The sequence below is a fragment of the Odontesthes bonariensis genome, chromosome 9 (assembly GCF_027942865.1).
Source record: "Odontesthes bonariensis isolate fOdoBon6 chromosome 9, fOdoBon6.hap1, whole genome shotgun sequence".
NCBI lineage: Eukaryota > Metazoa > Chordata > Actinopteri > Atheriniformes > Atherinopsidae > Odontesthes > Odontesthes bonariensis.
In genome coordinates this window covers 1,134,169-1,156,396 of record NC_134514.1, presented here as the reverse complement: position 1 = coordinate 1,156,396, position 22,228 = coordinate 1,134,169, and the positions used below count along the sequence as shown (strand labels likewise).

Here is a 22,228-nt window from a genome sequence, read left to right as displayed (position 1 = left end):
TTTAATGTGTCTGTCCATCAGGGACAGGCTGTCTTTAATGTGTCTGTCAATCAGGGACAAGCTGTCGTTAATGTGTCTGTCCATCAGGGACAGGCTGTCTTTAATGTGTCTGTCCATAAGGGACAGGCTGTCTTTAATGTGTCTGTCCATCAGGAACAGGCTGTCTTTAATGTGTCTGTCCATCCGGGACAGGCTGTCTTTAATGTGTCTGTCCATCAGGAACAGGATGTCTTTAATGTGTCTGTCCATCAGGAACAGGCTGTCTTTAATGTGTCCGTCAGGAACAGGCTGTCTTTAATGTGTCCATCAGGGACAGGCTGTCTTTAATGTGTCTGTCCGCCCGGGACAGGCTGTCTTTAATGTGTCTGTCCATCAGGAACAGGATGTCTTTAATGTGTCTGTCCATCAGGAACAGGCTGTCTTTAATGTCTTTAATGTGTCCATCAGGAACAGGCTGTCTTTAATGTCTTTAATGTGTCCATCAGGAACAGGCTGTCTTTAATGTTTTTAATGTGTCCATCAGGAACAGGCTGTCTTTAATGTCTTTAATGTGTCCATAAGGGACAGGCTGTCTTTAATGTGTCCATCAGGAACAGGCTGTCTTTAATGTGTCTGTCCGCCAGGGACAGGCTGTCTTTAATTTTTCAACCAGGGACAGGCTGTCTTTAATGTGTCTGTCCATCAGGAACTGGCTGTCTTTAATGTGTCCATCAGGGACAGGCTGTCTTAAATGTGTATATCAGGGACAGGCTGTCTTTAATGTGTCTGTCAATCAGGGACAAGCTGTCGTTAATGTGTCTGTCCATCAGGGACAGGCTGTCTTTAATGTGTCTGTCCATAAGGGACAGGCTGTCTTTAATGTGTCTGTCCATCAGCAACAGGCTGTCTTTAATGTGTCTGTCCATCCGGGACAGGCTGTCTTTAATTTGTCTGTCCATCAGGAACAGGATGTCTTTAATGTGTCCGTCAGGAACAGGCTGTCTTTAATGTGTCCATCAGGGACAGGCTGTCTTTAATGTGTCTGTCAATCAGGGACAAGCTGTCGTTAATTTGTCTGTCCATCAGGGACAGGCTGTCTTTAATGTGTCTGTCCATAAGGGACAGGCTGTCTTTAATGTGTCTGTCCATCAGGAACAGGCTGTCTTTAATGTGTCTGTCCATCCGGGACAGGCTGTCTTTAATGTGTCTGTCCATCAGGAACAGGATGTCTTTAATGTGTCTGTCCATCAGGAACAGGCTGTCTTTAATGTGTCCGTCAGGAACAGGCTGTCTTTAATGTGTCCATCAGGGACAGGCTGTCTTTAATGTGTCTGTCCGCCCGGGACAGGCTGTCTTTAATGTGTCTGTCCATCAGGAACAGGATGTCTTTAATGTGTCTGTCCATCAGGAACAGGCTGTCTTTAATATGTCAATCAGAGACAGGATGTCTTTACTGTGTCTGTCCACCAGGAAAAGGATGTCTTTAATGTCTTCAATGTGTCTGTCCATCAGGAACAGGCTGTATTGAATGTATCTGTCCATCAGGGACAGGCTGTCTTTAATGTGTCCATCAGGGAGAGGCTGTCTTTAATGTGTCCATCAGGGACAGGCTGTCTTTAATGTGTCCATCAGGGACAGGCTGTCTTTAATGTGTCTGTCCATCAGGAAAAGGATGACTTTAATGTCTTTAATGTGTCTGTCCATCATGAATAGGCGTTCTTTAATGTGTCCATCAAGGACAGGCTGTATTGAATGTGTCTTTCCATCAGGGACAGGCTGTCTTTAATGTGTCTGTCCATCAGGAACAGGCTGTCTTTAATGTGTCCATCAGGAACAGGCTGTCTTCAATGTGTCCGCCAGGGACAGGCTGTCTTAAATGTGTCCATCAGGGACAGGCTTTCTTTTATGCGTCTGTCCATCAGGGACAAGCTGTTGTTAATGTGTCTGTCCATCATGAATAGGCGTTCTTTAATGTGTCCATCAGGGACAGGCTGTATTGAATGTGTCTTTCCATCAGGGACAGGCTGTCTTTAATGTGTCTGTCCATCAGGAACAGGCTGTCTTTAATGTTTCCATCAGGGACAGGCTGTATTGAATGTGTCTTTCCATCAGGGACAGGCTGTCTTTAATGTGTCTGTCCATCAGGAACAGGCTGTCTTTAATGTGTCCATCAGGGACAGGCTGTCTTCAATGTGTCCGCCAGGGACAGGCTGTCTTAAATGTGTCCATCAGGGACAGGCTTTCTTTTATGCGTCTGTCCATCAGGGACAGGCTGTCTTTAATGTGTCTGTCCATAAGGGACAGGCTGTCTTTAATGTGTCTGTCCATCAGGAACAGGCTGTCTTTAATGTGTCTGTCCATCAGGGACAGGCTGTCTTTAATGTGTCTGTCCATCAGGAACAGGATGTCTTTAATATGTCTGTCCATCAGGAACAGGCTGTCTTTAATGTGTTGTCCACCCGGGACAGGCTGTCTTTAATGTGTCTGTCCATCAGGAACAGGCTGTCTTTAATGTCTTTAATGTGTCTGTCCATCAGGAACAGGATGTCTTTAATGTCTTTAATGTGTCTGTCCATCAGGAAAAGGATGGCTTTAATGTCTTTAATGTGTCTGTCCATCAGGAACAGGCTGTCTTTAATGTGTCTGTCCATCATGAATAGGCTTTCTTTAATGTGTCCATAAGGGACAGGTTGTCTTTAATGTGTCTGTCCATCAGGGAAAGGCTGTGTTTAATGTGTCTGTCCATCAGGAACAGGCTGTCTTTAATGTGTTCTTCAGGGACAGGCTGTCTTTAATTTGTCTGTCCATCAGCAACAGGCTGTCTTTAATGTGTCCATCAGAGACACGCTGTCTTCAATGTGTCCACCAGGGACAGGCTGTCTTTAATGTGTCTGTCAATCAGGAACAGGCTGTCTTTAATGTCTTTAATGTAACCATCAGGGACACGCTGTCTTCAATGTGTCCACCAGGGACAGGCTGTCTTTAATGTGTCTGTCAATCAGGAACAGGCTGTCTTTAATATGTCTGTCCATCAGGAACAGGCTGTCTTTAATGTGTCTGTCCATCAGGAACAGGCTGTCTTTAATTGGTCTGTCCGTCAGGAACAGGCTGTCTTTAATGTGTCCATCAGGGAAAGGCTGTCTTCAATGTGTCTACCAGGGACAGGCTGTCTTTAATGTGTCTGTCCATCAGGAACAGGCTGTCTTCAATGTGTCTACCAGGGACAGGCTGTCTTTAATGTGTCTGTCCATCAGGAACAGGCTGTCTTTAATGTGTCTTTCCATCAGGGCCAAGCTGTTTTTATTTTGTCTGTCCATCAGGAACAGGCTGTCTTTAATGTGTCTGTCCATCAGGAACAGGCTGTCTTTAATGTGTCTGTCCATCAGGAACAGGCTGTCTTTAATGTGTCTGTCCATCAGGAACAGGCTGTCTTTAATGTGTCTGTCCATCAGGAACAGGCTGTCTTTAATGTCTTTAATGTGTCTGTCCATCAGGAACAGGATGTCATTAATGTCTTTAATGTGTGTGTCCATGAGGAACAGGCTGTATTGAATGTGTCTCTCCATCAGGGACAGGCTGTCTTTAATGTGTCCATCAGGGACAGGATGTCTTTAATGTGTCTGTCCATCAGGGACAGGCTGTCTTTAATGTGTCATTCCATCATGGACAGGCTGTCTTTAATGTGTCTGTCCATCAGGAACAGGCTGTCTTTAATGTGTCCATCAGGAACAGGCTGTCTTTAATATGTCTGTCCATCAGGGACAGGCTGTCTTTAATGTCTTTAATGTGTCCATCAGGAACAGGCTGTCTTTAATGTCTTTAATGTGTCCATCAGGAACAGGCTGTCTTTAATGTCTTTAATGTGTCCATAAGGGACAGGCTGTCTTTAATGTGTCCATCAGGAACAGGCTGTCTTTAATGTGTCTGTCCGCCAGGGACAGGCTGTCTTTAATGTGTCTGTCCATCAGGAACAGACTGTCTTTAATGTGTCCATCAGGGACAGGCTGTCTTTAATGTGTCCATCAGGGACAGGCTGTCTTCAATGTGTCCGCCAGGGACAGGCTGTTTTTATTGTTTCTTGCCATCAGGGACAGGCTGTCTTTAATTTTTCAACCAGGGACAGGCTGTCTTTAATGTGTCTGTCCATCAGGAACTGGCTGTCTTTAATGTGTCCATCAGGGACAGGCTGTCTTAAATGTGTATATCAGGGACAGGCTGTCTTTAATGTGTCTGTCAATCAGGGACAAGCTGTCGTTAATGTGTCTGTCCATCAGGGACAGGCTGTCTTTAATGTGTCTGTCCATAAGGGACAGGCTGTCTTTAATGTGTCTGTCCATCAGGAACAGGCTGTCTTTAATGTGTCTGTCCATCCGGGACAGGCTGTCTTTAATTTGTCTGTCCATCAGGAACAGGATGTCTTTAATGTGTCTGTCCATCAGGAACAGGCTGTCTTTAATGTGTCTGTCCATCAGGAAAAGGATGACTTTAATGTCTTTAATGTGTCTGTCCATCAGGAACAGGCTGTATTGAATGTGTCTTTCCATCAGGGACAGGCTGTCTTTAATGTGTCTTTCCATCAGGAACAGGCTGTCTTTAATGTGTCCATCAGGGACAGGCTGTCTTCAATGTGTCCGCCAGGGACAGGCTCTCTTAAATGTGTCCATCAGGGACAGGCTTTCTTTTATGCGTCTGTCCATCAGGGACAAGCTGTTGTTAATGTGTCTGTCCATCATGAATAGGCGTTCTTTAATGTGTCCATCAGGGACAGGCTGTATTGAATGTGTCTTTCCATCAGGAACAGGCTGTCTTTAATGTGTCCATCAGGGACAGGCTGTCTTCAATGTGTCCGCCAGGGACAGGCTGTCTTAAATGTGTCCATCAGGGACAGGCTTTCTTTTATGCGTCTGTCCATCAGGGACAGGCTGTCTTTAATGTGTCTGTCCATAAGGGACAGGCTGTCTTTAATGTTTCTGTCCATCAGGAACAGGCTGTCTTTAATGTGTCTGTCCATCAGGGACAGGCTGTCTTTAATGTGTCTGTCCATCAGGAACAGGCTGTCTTTAATGTGTCTGTCCATCAGGAACAGGATGTCTTTAATGTCTTTAATGTGTCTGTCCATCAGGAAAAGGATGGCTTTAATGTCTTTAATGTGTCTGTCCATCAGGAACAGGCTGTCTTTAATGTGTCTGTCCATCATGAATAGGCTTTCTTTAATGTGTCCATAAGGGACAGGCTGTCTTTAATGTGTCTGTCCATCAGGGAAAGGCTGTGTTTAATGTGTCTGTCCATCAGGAACAGGCTGTCTTTAATGTGTTCTTCAGGGACAGGCTGTCTTTAATTTGTGTGTCCATCAGCAACAGGCTGTCTTTAATGTGTCCATCAGAGACACGCTGTCTTCAATGTGTCCACCAGGGACAGGCTGTCTTTAATGTGTCTGTCAATCAGGAACAGGCTGTCTTTAATGTCTTTAATGTATCCATCAGGGACACGCTGTCTTCAATGTGTCCACCAGGGACAGGCTGTCTTTAATGTGTCTGTCAATCAGTAACAGGCTGTCTTTAATATGTCTGTCCATCAGGAACAGGCTGTCTTTAATGTGTCTGTCCATCAGGAACAGGCTGTCTTTAATTGGTCTGTCCGTCAGGAACAGGCTGTCTTTAATGTGTCCATCAGGGAAAGGCTGTCTTCAATGTGTCTACCAGGGACAGGCTGTCTTTAATGTGTCTGTCCATCAGGAACAGGCTGTCTTTAATGTGTCCATCAGGGACAGGCTGTCTTTAATTTGTTTTTCCATCAGGAACAGGCTGTCTTTAATGTGTCCATCAGGGACAGGCTGTCTTTAATGTGTCTGTCCATCAGGAACAGGCTGTCTTTAATGTGTCCTTCAGGGACAGGCTGTCTTTAATGTGTCTGTCCATCAGGAACAGGCTGTCTTTAATGTGTTGTCCACCCGGGACAGGCTGTCTTTAATGTGTCTGTCCATCAGGAACAGGCTGTCTTTAATGTCTTTAATGTGTCTGTCCATCAGGAACAGGATGTCTTTAATGTCTTTAATGTGTGTGTCCATCAGGAACAGGCTGTATTGAATGTGTCTCTCCATCAGGGACAGGCTGTCTTTAATGTGTCCATCAGGGACAGGATGTCTTTAATGTCTCTGTCCATCAGGGACATGCTGTCTTTAATGTGTCTGTCAATCAGGAACAGGCTGTCTTTAATGTCTTTAATGTATCCATCAGGGACTGGCTGTCTTTAATATGTCTGTCCATCAGGAACAGGCTGTCTTTAATGTGTCCATAAGGGAAAGGCTGTCTTCAATGTGTCTACCAGGGACAGGCTGTCTTTAATGTGTCTGTCCATCAGGAACAGGCTGTCTTTAATGTGTCCATCAGGGAAAGGCTGTCTTTAATTTGTTTGTCCATCAGGAACAGGCTGTCTTTAATGTGTCCATCAGGGACAGGCTGTCTTTAATGTGTCTGTCCATCAGGGCCAAGCTGTTTTTATTTTGTCTGTCCATCAGGAACAGGCTGTCTTTAATGTGTCTGTCCATCAGGAACAGGCTGTCTTTAATGTGTTGTCCACCCGGGACAGGCTGTCTTTAATGTGTCTGTCCATCAGGAACAGGCTGTCTTTAATGTCTTTAATGTGTCTGTCCATCAGGAACAGGATGTCTTTAATGTCTTTAATGTGTGTGTCCATCAGGAACAGGCTGTATTGAATGTGTCTCTCCATCAGGGACAGGCTGTCTTTAATGTGTCCATCAGGGACAGGATGTCTTTAATGTGTCTGTCCATCAGGGACAAGCTGTCTTTAATGTGTCATTCCATCATGGACAGGCTGTCTTTAATGTGTCTGTCCATCAGGAACAGGCTGTCTTTAATGTGTCCATCAGGAACAGGCTGTCTTTAATATGTCTGTCCATCAGGGACAGGCTGTCTTTAATGTGTCTGTCCATCAGGGACAAGCTGTCTTTAATGTGTCTGTCCATCAGGAACAGGCTGTCTTTAATGTGTCTGTCCATCAGGAACAGGCTGTCTTTAATGTGTCCATCAGGGACAAGCTGTCTTTAATGTGTCTGTCCATCAGGGACAGGCTGTCTTTAATGTGTCTGTCCATCAGGGACAGGCTGTCTTTAATGTGTCTGTCCATCAGGAACAGGCTGTCTTTAATGTGTCTGTCCATCAGGAACAGGCTGTCTTTAATGTGTCTGTCCATCAGGGACAAGCTGTCTTTAATGTGTCTGTCCATCAGGAACAGGCTGTCTTTAATGTGTCTGTCCATCAGGGACAGGCTGTCTTTAATGTGTCCATCAGGGACAAGCTGTCTTTAATGTGTCTGTCCATCAGGGACAGGCTGTCTTTAATGTGTCACTCAGGGACAGGCTGTCTTTAATGTGTCTGTCCATCAGGGACAGGCTATCTTTAATGTGTCTGTCCATCAGGAACAGGCTGTCTTTAATGTGTCTGTCCATCAGGAACAGGCTGTCTTTAATGTGTCTGTCCATCAAGAACAGGCTGTCTTTAATGTGTCTGTCCATCAGGAACAGGCTGTCTTTAATGTGTCCATCAGGGACAAGCTGTCTTTAATGTGTCTGTCCATCAGGAACAGGCTGTCTTTAATGTGTCTGTCCATCAGGGACAAGCTGTCTTTAATGTGTCTGTCCATCAGGGACAGGCTGTCTTTAATGTGTCTGTCAATCAGGGACAAGCTGTCGTTAATGTGTCTGTCCATCAGGGACAGGCTGTCTTTAATGTGTCTGTCCATAAGGGACAGGCTGTCTTTAATGTGTCTGTCCATCAGGAACAGGCTGTCTTTAATGTGTCTGTCCATCCGGGACAGGCTGTCTTTAATGTGTCTGTCCATCAGGAACAGGATGTCTTTAATGTGTCTGTCCATCAGGAACAGGCTGTCTTTAATGTGTCCGTCAGGAACAGGCTGTCTTTAATGTGTCCATCAGGGACAGGCTGTCTTTAATGTGTCTGTCCGCCCGGGACAGGCTGTCTTTAATGTGTCTGTCCATCAGGAACAGGATGTCTTTAATGTGTCTGTCCATCAGGAACAGGCTGTCTTTAATGTCTTTAATGTGTCCATCAGGAACAGGCTGTCTTTAATGTCTTTAATGTGTCCATCAGGAACAGGCTGTCTTTAATGTTTTTAATGTGTCCATCAGGAACAGGCTGTCTTTAATGTCTTTAATGTGTCCATAAGGGACAGGCTGTCTTTAATGTGTCCATCAGGAACAGGCTGTCTTTAATGTGTCTGTCCGCCAGGGACAGGCTGTCTTTAACTTTTTCAACCAGGGACAGGCTGTCTTTAATGTGTCTGTCCATCAGGAACTGGCTGTCTTTAATGTGTCCATCAGGGACAGGCTGTCTTAAATGTGTATATCAGGGACAGGCTGTCTTTAATGTGTCTGTCAATCAGGGACAAGCTGTCGTTAATGTGTCTGTCCATCAGGGACAGGCTGTCTTTAATGTGTCTGTCCATAAGGGACAGGCTGTCTTTAATGTGTCTGTCCATCAGGAACAGGCTGTCTTTAATGTGTCTGTCCATCCGGGACAGGCTGTCTTTAATTTGTCTGTCCATCAGGAACAGGATGTCTTTAATGTGTCCGTCAGGAACAGGCTGTCTTTAATGTGTCCATAAGGGACAGGCTGTCTTTAATGTGTCTGTCAATCAGGGACAAGCTGTCGTTAATTTGTCTGTCCATCAGGGACAGGCTGTCTTTAATGTGTCTGTCCATAAGGGACAGGCTGTCTTTAATGTGTCTGTCCATCAGGAACAGGCTGTCTTTAATGTGTCTGTCCATCCGGGACAGGCTGTCTTTAATGTGTCTGTCCATCAGGAACAGGATGTCTTTAATGTGTCTGTCCATCAGGAACAGGCTGTCTTTAATGTGTCCGTCAGGAACAGGCTGTCTTTAATGTGTCCATCAGGGACAGGCTGTCTTTAATGTGTCTGTCCGCCCGGGACAGGCTGTCTTTAATGTGTCTGTCCATCAGGAACAGGATGTCTTTAATGTGTCTGTCCATCAGGAACAGGCTGTCTTTAATATGTCAATCAGAGACAGGATGTCTTTACTGTGTCTGTCCACCAGGAAAAGGATGTCTTTAATGTCTTTAATGTGTCTGTCCATCAGGAACAGGCTGTATTGAATGTATCTGTCCATCAGGGACAGGCTGTCTTTAATGTGTCCATCAGGGAGAGGCTGTCTTTAATGTGTCCATCAGGGACAGGCTGTCTTTAATGTGTCCATCAGGGACAGGCTGTCTTTAATGTGTCTGTCCATCAGGAAAAGGATGACTTTAATGTCTTTAATGTGTCTGTCCATCATGAATAGGCGTTCTTTAATGTGTCCATCAAGGACAGGCTGTATTGAATGTGTCTTTCCATCAGGGACAGGCTGTCTTTAATGTGTCTGTCCATCAGGAACAGGCTGTCTTTAATGTGTCCATCAGGGACAGGCTGTCTTCAATGTGTCCGCCAGGGACAGGCTGTCTTAAATGTGTCCATCAGGGACAGGCTTTCTTTTATGCGTCTGTCCATCAGGGACAAGCTGTTGTTAATGTGTCTGTCCATCATGAATAGGCGTTCTTTAATGTGTCCATCAGGGACAGGCTGTATTGAATGTGTCTTTCCATCAGGGACAGGCTGTCTTTAATGTGTCTGTCCATCAGGAACAGGCTGTCTTTAATGTTTCCATCAGGGACAGGCTGTATTGAATGTGTCTTTCCATCAGGGACAGGCTGTCTTTAATGTGTCTGTCCATCAGGAACAGGCTGTCTTTAATGTGTCCATCAGGGACAGGCTGTCTTCAATGTGTCCGCCAGGGACAGGCTGTCTTAAATGTGTCCATCAGGGACAGGCTTTCTTTTATGCGTCTGTCCATCAGGGACAGGCTGTCTTTAATGTGTCTGTCCATAAGGGACAGGCTGTCTTTAATGTGTCTGTCCATCAGGAACAGGCTGTCTTTAATGTGTCTGTCCATCAGGGACAGGCTGTCTTTAATGTGTCTGTCCATCAGGAACAGGATGTCTTTAATATGTCTGTCCATCAGGAACAGGCTGTCTTTAATGTGTTGTCCACCCGGGACAGGCTGTCTTTAATGTGTCTGTCCATCAGGAACAGGCTGTCTTTAATGTCTTTAATGTGTCTGTCCATCAGGAACAGGATGTCTTTAATGTCTTTAATGTGTCTGTCCATCAGGAAAAGGATGGCTTTAATGTCTTTAATGTGTCTGTCCATCAGGAACAGGCTGTCTTTAATGTGTCTGTCCATCATGAATAGGCTTTCTTTAATGTGTCCATAAGGGACAGGCTGTCTTTAATGTGTCTGTCCATCAGGGAAAGGCTGTGTTTAATGTGTCTGTCCATCAGGAACAGGCTGTCTTTAATGTGTTCTTCAGGGACAGGCTGTCTTTAATTTGTCTGTCCATCAGCAACAGGCTGTCTTTAATGTGTCCATCAGAGACACGCTGTCTTCAATGTGTCCACCAGGGACAGGCTGTCTTTAATGTGTCTGTCAATCAGGAACAGGCTGTCTTTAATGTCTTTAATGTAACCATCAGGGACACGCTGTCTTCAATGTGTCCACCAGGGACAGGCTGTCTTTAATGTGTCTGTCAATCAGGAACAGGCTGTCTTTAATATGTCTGTCCATCAGGAACAGGCTGTCTTTAATGTGTCTGTCCATCAGGAACAGGCTGTCTTTAATTGGTCTGTCCGTCAGGAACAGGCTGTCTTTAATGTGTCCATCAGGGAAAGGCTGTCTTCAATGTGTCTACCAGGGACAGGCTGTCTTTAATGTGTCTGTCCATCAGGAACAGGCTGTCTTCAATGTGTCTACCAGGGACAGGCTGTCTTTAATGTGTCTGTCCATCAGGAACAGGCTGTCTTCAATGTGTCTACCAGGGACAGGCTGTCTTTAATGTGTCTGTCCATCAGGAACAGGCTGTCTTTAATGTGTCTTTCCATCAGGGCCAAGCTGTTTTTATTTTGTCTGTCCATCAGGAACAGGCTGTCTTTAATGTGTCTGTCCATCAGGAACAGGCTGTCTTTAATGTGTCTGTCCATCAGGAACAGGCTGTCTTTAATGTGTCTGTCCATCAGGAACAGGCTGTCTTTAATGTGTCTGTCCATCAGGAACAGGATGTCATTAATGTCTTTAATGTGTGTGTCCATGAGGAACAGGCTGTATTGAATGTGTCTCTCCATCAGGGACAGGCTGTCTTTAATGTGTCCATCAGGGACAGGATGTCTTTAATGTGTCTGTCCATCAGGGACAGGCTGTCTTTAATGTGTCATTCCATCATGGACAGGCTGTCTTTAATGTGTCTGTCCATCAGGAACAGGCTGTCTTTAATGTGTCCATCAGGAACAGGCTGTCTTTAATATGTCTGTCCATCAGGGACAGGCTGTCTTTAATGTGTCTGTCCATCAGGGACAGGCTGTCTTTAATGTGTCCATCAGGGACAGGCTGTCTTTAATGTCTTTAATGTGTCTGTACATCAGGAACAGGATGTCTTTAATGTCTTTAATGTGTCTGTCCATCAGGAACAGGCTGTATTGAATGTGTCTGTCCATCAGGGACAAGCTGTCTTTAATGTGTCTTTCCATCAGGAACAGGCTGTCTTTAATGTGTCTGTCCATCAGGAACAGGCTGTCTTTAATGTGTCCATCAGGGTTAAGCTGTCTTTAATGTGTCTGTCCATCAGGGACAGGCTGTCTTTAATGTGTCTGTCCATCAGGGACAGGCTGTCTTTAATGTGTCTGTCCATCAGGAACAGGCTGTCTTTAATGTGTCTGTCCATCAGGAACAGGCTGTCTTTAATGTGTCCATCAGGGACAAGCTGTCTTTAATTTGTCTGTCCATCAGGAACAGGCTGTCTTTAATGTGTCTGTCCATCAGGAACAGGCTGTCTTTAATGTGTCTGTCCATCAAGAACAGGCTGTCTTTAATGTGTCTGTCCATCAGGAACAGGCTGTCTTTAATGTGTCCATCAGGGACAAGCTGTCTTTAATGTGTCTGTCCATCAGGAACAGGCTGTCTTTAATGTGTCCATCAGGGACAAGCTGTCTTTAATGTGTCTGTCCATCAGGAACAGGCTGTCTTTAATGTGTCTGTCCATCAGGAACAGGCTGGCCTTAATGTGTCCATCAGGGACAGGCTGTCTTTAATATGTCCATCAGGAACAGGCTGTCTTTAATGTGTCTGTCCATCATGAATAGGCTTTCTTTAATGTGTCTTTCCATCAGGGACAGGCTGTCTTTAATGTGTCTTTCCATCAGGGACAGGCTGTCTTTAATGTGTCTGTCCATCAGGAACAGGCTCTCTTTAATGTGTCCATCAGGGACAGGCTGTCTTCAATGTGTCCGCCAGGGACAGGCTGTCTTAAATGTGTCCATCAGGTACAGGCTTTCTTTTATGCGTCTGTCCATCAGGGATAAGCTGTCGTTAATGTGTCTGTCCATCAGGGACAGGCTGTCTTTAATGTGTTGTCCACCCGGGACAGGCTGTCTTTAATGTGTCTGTCCATCAGGAACAGGCTGTCTTTAATGTGTTGTCCACCCGGGACAGGCTGTCTTTAATGTGTCTGTCCATCAGGAACAGGCTGTATTGAATGTGTCTGTCCATCAGGGACAGGCTGTCTTTAATGTGTCATTCCATCATGGACAGTCTGTCTTTAATGTGTCTGTCCATCAGGAACAGGCTGTCTTTAATATGTCTGTCCATCAGGGACAAGCTGTCTTTAATGTGTCTGTCCATCAGGAACAGGCTGTCTTTAATCTGTCTGTCCATCAGGAACAGGCTGTCTTTAATGTGTCTGTCCATCAGGGACAAGCTGTCTTTAATGTGTCTGTCCATCAGGAACAGGCTGTCTTTAATGTGTCTGTCCATCAGGAACAGGCTGTCTTTAATGTGTCCATCAGGGACAAGCTGTCTTTAATGTGTCTGTCCATCAGGAACAGGCTGTCTTTAATGTGTCTGTCCATCAGGGACAGGCTGTCTTTAATGTGTCTGTCCATCAGGGACAGACTGTCTTTAATGTGTCATTCCATCATGGACAGGCTGTCTTTAATGTGTCTGTCCATCAGGAACAGGCTGTCTTTAATGTGTCTGTCCATCAGGAACAGGCTGTCTTTAATGTGTCTGTCCATCAGGGACAAGCTGTCTTTAATGTGTCTGTCCATCAGGAACAGGCTGTCTTTAATGTGTCTGTCCATCAGGAACGGGCTGTCTTTAATGTGTCTGTCCATCAGGGACAAGCTGTCTTTAATGTGTCTGTCCATCATGGACAGGCTGTCTTTAATGTGTCCATCAGGGACAAGCTGTCTTTAATGTGTCTGTCCATCAGGGACAGGCTGTCTTTAATGTCTTTAATGTGTCTGTCCATCAGGAACAGGATGTCTTTAATGTCTTTAATGTGTCTGTCCATCAGGAACAGGCTGTATTGAATGTGTCTGTCCATCAGGGACAGGCTGTCTTTAATGTGTCCATCAGGGACAGGATGTCTTTAATGTGTCTCTCCATCAGGGACAGGCTGTCTTTAATGTGTCATTCCATCATGGACAGGCTGTCTTTAATGTGTCTGTCCATCAGGAACAGGCTGTCTTTAATGTGTCCATCAGGAACAGGCTGTCTTTAATGTGTCTGTCCATCAGGAACAGACTGTCTTTAATGTGTCTGTCCATCAGGAACAGGCTGTCTTTAATGTGTCTGTCCATCAGGGACAAGCTGTCTTTAATGTGTCTGTCCATCAGGGACAGGCTGTCTTTAATGTGTCCATCAGGAACAGGCTGTCTTTAATGTGTCTGTCCATCAGGAACAGGGTGTCTTTAATGTGTCTGTCCATCAGGAACAGGCTGTCTTTAATGTGTCTGTCCATCAGGAACAGGCTGTCTTTAATGTGTCCATCAGGGACAAGCTGTCTTTAATGTGTCTGTCCATCAGGAACAGGCTGTCTTTAATGTGTCTGTCCATCAGGAACAGGCTGTCTTTAATATGTCTGTCCATCAGGGACAAGCTGTCTTTAATGTGTCTGTCCATCAGGAACAGGCTGTCTTTAATGTGTCTGTCCATCAGGAACAGGCTGTCTTTAATATGTCTGTCCATCAGGGACAAGCTGTCTTTAATATGTCTGTCCATCAGGGACAAGCTGTCTTTAATGTGTCTGTCCATCAGGGACAAGCTTTCTTTAATGTGTTTGTCCATCAGGAACAGGCTGTCTTTAATGTGTCTGTCCATCAGGAACAGGCTGTCTTTAATGTGTCTGTCCATCAGGAACAGGCTGTCTTTAATGTGTCTGTCCATCAGGGACAAGCTGTCTTTAATGTGTCTGTCCATCAGGAACAGGCTGTCTTTAATGTGTCCATCAGGGACAGGCTGTCTTTAATGTGTCCATCAGGGACAGGCTGTCTTTAATGTCTCTGTAACATCGGTGCTTATCAGAACTTATCCAAAGAAGGTCCTGCTCCTCCTGGTTAAATCTAATCAGGAGGAGCCAGTTTCATACAACTGTGACTTTACCCCAAAAAGACTGATTCGACCTCTAAGAACTGGGCCCACAGGGGCCTCTCTGCTTACTGCACCTTCCACCAGCAGACTCTAAAGAGAAGGCTTCAGACCACAGGGATAAGGACATGTTCATGTCCTCAGGTCTGGAGATCTCTGCTCAGACTGCCCCCCCCTCATGATCACATCTTTGATGAATGATTGAACCCCTTAAAAATGTTCTGTGCTTTGTAGGGATGGGAATCGAGAACCGGTTCTTGTTGAGAACCGGTTCCCAATGTTTCAATTCCTTGGAATCGTTTGGCGATTTTGCAAACGATTCCCTTATCGATTCCAGTGGGCGCGAATGACGTCACCACGCAGCGTTGCGTGGCGAGTCCGGCGCAGCCAGCAGCCAACAGTAAACATGGCGCCCAAGTGGTACAAACGCTCGAAAGTTTGGTTCCACATCCCTAAAAAAGACGACAACAGGGCAACTTGCAAAGTGAATATTTCACCAAAGGGAGGAAATACTACCAACATGCAATAACTATGAATGAATGATTAACGTCGGTGAATCTGAACCCAGCAACGTTAGCAACGTTAGCAACGTTAGCAGCGTTAGCATGTCCTCGGCTAACACTGCAGGTAACTAACTAACAAACACTGCCTATCATGTTAGCAGCATTTGCCTCATTGTAAAACCTGCTGTTAGCAGCGTTAGCAACGTTAGCATGTCCTCGGCTAACACTGCAGGTAACTAACTAACTAACAAACACTGCCTATCATGTTAGCTCCATTTGCCTGATTGTAAAAGCTGCTGTTAGTAACGGTTAAGGTTAAATGAATGCCTTCTCAGGCATTACATTTAGATGAAATCATGAGAGACAGAGCCTGACTGGCTCAGAGCCAGAGGCTGGTGGTACTACCCCCAGTTCACCTCTACCTCCAGCTTCTCCTTTCACCAGAGCAGGAAGAGTTAAATTACCCAGGCCAGGATAGACCAATGTGGACCTCACCGCTGTTGGGTTTGTGAGGTCATGACTCGTGTTACTTCTAAACTAAACAAAGTTGATGCTAATCGACCGGTTTTCCCCCAAATGAGAATCGATAAGGGAACCGATAAAGAACCAAAATGGAATTGGAATCGTAAAAATCTTATCAATTCCCATCCCTAGTGCTTTGAGACAAAAAGAAAACCTGGAAACAAGTCGGTTGAGTCATAGTCAGAGTGAGGGGTCTTGTTCTCACTCCGGTCTCCAATCCAACTTCCAGAACACCAACGGGCCCCCGGACCTGATGCTGGACCCTCGGACGGTGTGCGTGTCCATGGACGAGGTGGTCAACAAGCGTCAGACGGGCACCATGCAGACACCGCTTCTGCAGGGACACCTGAAGAGGGCGGACGGGCTCCTGAGGAAGGTGGACAACAACCTGACGGAGGCTCACAGGTTCTCCTCGTTACCGCGGAGACCGGCGGTGAACATCGAGTTCAAGGACGTCTCGTACTCAGTCAGAGAGGGGCCGAGGTGGAGGAGGAAAGGTAGGAAAACAAACCTGAAGGCCCGACTGCAGAGGTTTAAACAGCTGCTGATTGTTATCTGACACACGAGTCAGTTGTGTTTGAGTTGGTTCTGTCCTGAAGATGTTATGCGAGTCCCAGTGACCCCTCTACATATCTGTTTAGGTTCCAAGTAGAACCAGTCAAGAAGTCCAAAGTTAATGTGAGTTCGGTGTGTTAGAGGAGGTGTGTTCTGAAGAGATGAGTCTTTGCTCTGAGAGCACCTGCTAGCTGGTTCCATCATCATGGAACCATCTAAACTAAATAAATACCAGGGTTGTGTTTTTGGGGAGTTTTACACCTGCTGGTGACCTCAGACGCCCTGATATATGCTCCCAGGAACAGGAAGAAGGAGTTTTACACCTCAGACGCCCTGATATACGCTCCCAGGAACAGGAAGAAGGAGTTTTACACCTCAGACGCCCCGATATATGCTCCCAGGAACAGGAAGAAGGAGTTTTACACCTCAGACGCCCCGATATATGCTCCCAGGAACAGGAAGAAGGAGTTTTACACCTCAGACGCCCTGATATATGCTCCCAGGAACAGGAAGAAGGAGTTTTACACCTCAGACGCCCTGATATATGCTCCCAGGAACAGGAAGAAGGAGTTTTACACCTCAGACGCCCTGATATATGCTCCCAGTAGGGTTGCCAACCGTCCCTTGAAAAACGGAATTGTCCCGTATTTAGAAACAAATGTACGCGTCCCGTATTGAGCTGAAAAGGGACGCACTTTGTCCCGTATTATCGTGAGAATCAAATATAGTCCATAAAATGTCAGTGGAATAAATGAATAACACGGCGCTTTATATGAAAATGTACGGTAAACTTGCTCCCTGGCCCTCTCCTGCTCTGTGACCAATGAGCTGACAGCATATTCAAAAAGGAGTACGACAATACGGAATCCCGCTCTTCTCATTGGTCGAGGTTGCCTAGCTGTGAAGAAGATAGCGCAAGACAACAAAGCAGCATGGCTGACCGTGACACAGACGCCGGCACTGCTGCGTTAAAGTTCTCGGTAGGTACTCCTCCGAGAAAAAAATTAAAAGACTGCAAAAATACAGAGAGGAATAGGAGAAGGTAAACACCTGGGTGGAAAAGGTGAGCGATAATACTTGCTCAGAGTTTTACTCTGTAGCACTCAAAGACAAACAGCTCCTTGCTGCAGCAAGAGCTCAGAGGAAGTACAGATGGAAAAAGTAGCGTTGAGTTGCGCATTAAGTTTATAAGTTCTATTTTTAAATATGTTTACAAGTCTGTTTGCACTTTTGTTATTGTCTATCTATTGTTTTATATTTATTTATACAGTTTTAAGTTTAAGACAGATTTCTGTTTAAGAAAGATATTTATTTTATTCAGTTTATTTTGTTATTTTGTAATAAAGTACATTTCTGGTAGACATTTATTTTCCATGTGTTTATATCACTCAAAAATATGCATTTAATTCAATTCAGGTTCGAGTCAAATAGTTAAAAAAAATCATTTCACTTACAAAAAAAAGAGCCAAAAAAAAAAAATCACCTGCCAATGAGGTGTCCCTTATTTTTTTTTCAAGGAGTTGGCAACCCTAGCTCCCAGGAACAGGAAGAAGGAGTTTTACACCTCAGACGCCCTGATATATGCTCCCAGGAACAGGAAGAAGGAGTTTTACACCTCAGACGCCCCGATATATGCTCCCAGGAACAGGAAGAAGGAGTTTTACACCTCAGACGCCCTGATATATGCTCCCAGGAACAGGAAGGAGGAGTTTTACACCTCAGACGCCCTGATATATGCTCCCAGGAACAGGAAGAAGGAGTTTTACACCTCAGACGCCCCGATATATGCTCCCAGGAACAGGAAGAAGGAGTTTTACACAATATGTCATCTTTAAATATAATCACAAAACTGTGTACGTCTCGTAGAGCTGAATCATTTTCATAATTTCTCCTGATTGCTGACATATGTGTCTCTCTGCAGCCTGAGGTCAGTTTGCATGTCATCAATGCATCTAAAGAACATCTAAATCTAAAGTCTTCTCTGAAACAAAGAAGAAACATTCTCTGGATTTCAGATATCATGAACAGAATGATGAGTGCGTTTCATCTCCACCTTGTTGGTTATGAAGTTTAAAGGCCCAAAGCTGTGATGTCATCGCTGTGGTGAATCACCTTTAAGGTTCAGGGTTTGAATCCTCAGATACTCTCCGTCTGACATCCATCCTTCCATCCATCCATCTTTCCCAACATCCATCCCCCCATCCATCCATCCATCCCAACATCCATCCATCCATCCATCCACCTTTACCAACATCCATCCTTCCATCCATCCATCCCAACATCCATCCTTCCATCCATCCATCTTTCCCAACATCCATCCCTCCATCCATCCATCCATCCATCCCAACATCCATTCATCTTTCCCAACATCCATCCCTCCATCCATCCATCCCTCCATCCCTTCATCCATCCATCCATCCATCCATCCATCCATCCCAACATCCATCCCTCCATCCATCCATCCATCCCAACATCCATCCTTCCATCCATCCATCTTTCCCAACATCCCTCCATCCCTCCATCCATCCATCCATCCATCCCAACATCCATCCCTCCATCCATCCATCCATCCCTCCATCCATCCATCCATCCATCCATCCCTCCTTCCATCCATCCCAACATTCATCCCTCCATCCATCCCTCCATCCATCCATCCCTCCATCCCAACATCCATCCCAACATCCATCCTTCCATCCATCCATCCCAACATCCATCCCAACATCCATCCTTCCATCCATCCATCCCAACATCCATCCATCCATCCATCCCTCCATCCCTCCATCCATCTTTCCCTCCATCCCAACATCCATCCATCCATCCCAACATCCATCCATCCATCCATCCCAACATCCATCCCAACATCCATCCTTCCATCCATCCCAACATTCATCCCTCCATCCCTCCATCCCTCTATCCCTCCATCCATCCCAACATCCATCCCTCCATCCATCCATCTTTCCCAACATCCATCCCTCTATCCATCCATCCATCCATCCCAACATCCATACTTCCATCCATCCATCTTTCCCAACATCCCTCCATCCCTCCATCCATCCATCCATCCATCCCAACATCCATCCCTCCATCCATCCATCCATCCATCCCAACATCCATCCCTCCATCCATCCATCCATCCCTCCTTCCATCCATCCCAACATTCATCCCTCCATCCATCCCTCCATCCATCCATCCCTCCATCCCAACATCCATCCATCCATCCCTCCATCCCAACATCCATCCATCCATCCCTCCATCCCAACATCCATCCTTCCATCCATCCATCCCAACATCCATCCTTCCATCCATCCATCCCAACATCCATCCTTCCATCCATCCATCCCTCCTTCCATCCATCCCAACATTCATCCCTCCATCCATCCCTCCATCCATCCATCCCTCCATCCCAACATCCATCCATCCATCCCTCCATCCCAACATCCATCCATCCATCCCTCCATCCCAACATCCATCCTTCCATCCATCCATCCCAACATCCATCCATCCATCCATCCATCCCTCCATCCCTCCATCCATCTTTCCCTCCATCCCAACATCCATCCATCCATCCCAACATCCATCCATCCATCCCTCCATCCCAACATCCATCCCAACATCCATCCTTCCATCCATCCCAACATTCATCCCTCCATCCCTCCATCCCTCTATCCCTCCATCCATCCCAACATCCATCCCTCCATCCATCCATCTTTCCCAACATCCATCCCTCCATCCATCCCTCCATCCATCCATCCCTCCATCCATCCATCCCTCCATTCCTCCATCCCTCCATCCATCTTTCCCAACACCCATCCCAACATCCATCCATCCATCCATCCCTCCATCCATCCATCCATCCATCCCTCCATCCATCTTTCCCAACATCCCTCCATCCATCTTTTCCAACATCCATCCTTCCACCCCTCCCTCCATCCATCCATCCATCCATCCATCCCAACATCCATCCCTCCATCCATCCATCTTTCCCAACATCCATCCCTCCATCCATCCCTCCATCCATCGTTCCCAACATCCATCCATCCATCCACCTTTGCCAACATCCCTCCATCCCTCCATCCCAACATCCATCCATCTTTCCCAACATCCATCCATCCATCTTTCCCAACATCCCTCCATCCATCCTTCCATCCATCTTTCCCAACATCCCTCCATCAGTCCATCCCTCCATCCATCCCTCCATCCATCTTTCCCAACATCCATCCTTCCATCCATCTTTCCCAACATCCCTCCATCCATCCATCCCTCCATCCATCCTTCCATCCATCTTTCCCAACATCCCTCCATCAGTCCATCCCTCCAATCATCCCTCCATCCATCTTTCCCAACATCCATCCTTCCATCCCTCCCTCCATCCATCTTTCCCGACATTCATCCCTCCTTCCATCCACCTTTCCCAACATCCATCCCTCCATCCATCCATCCATTCCATAGGATATACATCGGGTGATACCTCAGAGCACCTACAGTTTCACCACCATTCGCACCTTGAATCCTGTGACCACAACTCATCCTTTCGGGCAGGCAGACAGTTCATAGGTGATGATGACTCTTAACCACATGGTCAGGTGGGTCCCCTGCTGCTTATCAGCTGATACTCCCCCCAACTAGTTTAGAGTTTAAGAACCTTTCAGATGAGACGTGAAACGTCTTCATGATACAAGAAGAAGAAGAAGTCCAGCTGACTTTATTTAGGTTCATGGGATTGACCTGGATGAATGAGAATGGAGTGAAACAACAGTTCCTTATTATCTGCCGGTGGATGCTGTTCCTGCTGGATTATCAGTACAGGCTGTAATCTGTTAATCTCAGTCAGTGTCTCCTGCTGTAAATAGCTGCTGCAGGTCAGATTAGAAGAAGCTCTGTCAGTCACAGCTGAGGGAACATTGATCCCCTGAGCAGAAAACAACCTGATGAGGCTGCAAAGCGTCCACTCACCCCACGCCCAGAATGCAGTTACATTAGTTCCATCAGCAGAGTCCGAACAGTAAATCCCAGAGGAGGAGGGAGCCACAACAAAAGCTTTGTTCTGGTCCTTTATGAGACAGACGGATCTGAACAGGAAACTTTGGGTTCATGTTTCAGCTTTTCAGCTCGAAACAAAGACGGAGAGAAAAGACTGAGGGAAGGAACACAGAGTCCAGAGCTGCCCTCAGCCTTCAGGCGACGTCACGTTTATTCTGACCAGCAGGGAGAACGGTTCTGTGCACGATGCTGGGTCAACACGAGTCATCAGCTGTTTAAAAAAATGCCCCTCCAAAAATAAGTAAAAAAGCAACAAATAAAAGACGTTTTTCTTGAAATAAGCAAAAAAATCTGCCAATGGAACTAGTGAAAATCGGCTTGTCAAGATTTTTTTAAATAAAATGTGATATTTAGGACTTTTGAGTTAAAAGTGATCTTGAAATTAGCTTAAAAACCTCTTCAAATGAAAAAAAAAAGTTTGTTTCATGTGAAATATGACTCAAAACAAGATGTTTTCAAGACTTTTTTACTTAACAAGATATTCCAGATGTATTGTATTAAAACAAGTCCCTATATCTGGCTGAAATGGTGCTTGTTAGGCAGTTGTGTCTTATATCAAGTGTAATGAGATACTCAATGAGACAAATATACTTGGTAAGGTTTAGATTTTTTCCAGTGTTTTCAGAATGAATAAAAGTTTCACATCACAGAAAACCCACTGCTGAGGGTTGGGATTGGGACTGGAACCAGGTTCTGTTGGCTGAACTTCACTCCTGTCTGAGTTTCCCTCTGAGAGCTCTCACTGTGTAATGAGAGGCTGCCGGAGTCTGATGGATCCAGTTTCCCCAGAAGTTAAACTCTTTGTTCTGTGGATGAAACCTGCAGAGTTTCACTGGGAACATTCCTCACCTGCTCGGGTGTCATTAAAGCCTTCTTTAAACCTACTGACCTGCATGCTTCTGCTGCCTGTTTTCTCTTTTTGAAGCAGTGTGTTTGTTGATAAGAGCAGTAAAAGGAGTTAAATATGGCCGACCGTATGGTTGGTTCTGCATATCCATCCATCCATCCATCCATCCATCCATCCATCCATCCATCCATCTTTACCAACATCCCTCCATCTTTACCAACATCCATCCATCCATCCAATCCACCTTTCCCAACATCCATCCATCTTTACCAAC

At 45.7% G+C, this 22,228-nt stretch overlaps 1 protein-coding gene across 2 annotated transcripts in view; it reads left to right on the top strand.

Moving 5' to 3' along the window:
- Positions 1-22,228, top strand: part of abcg1 (ATP-binding cassette, sub-family G (WHITE), member 1) — a 61,015-nt gene that overhangs the window by 17,305 nt on the left and 21,482 nt on the right. For both annotated transcript variants that reach the window (XM_075472715.1, XM_075472716.1), the window contains exon 2: positions 15,742-16,009. In XM_075472715.1, the coding sequence (XP_075328830.1) occupies positions 15,742-16,009 (268 nt within the window). The remainder of the gene's footprint in view (positions 1-15,741; positions 16,010-22,228) is intronic.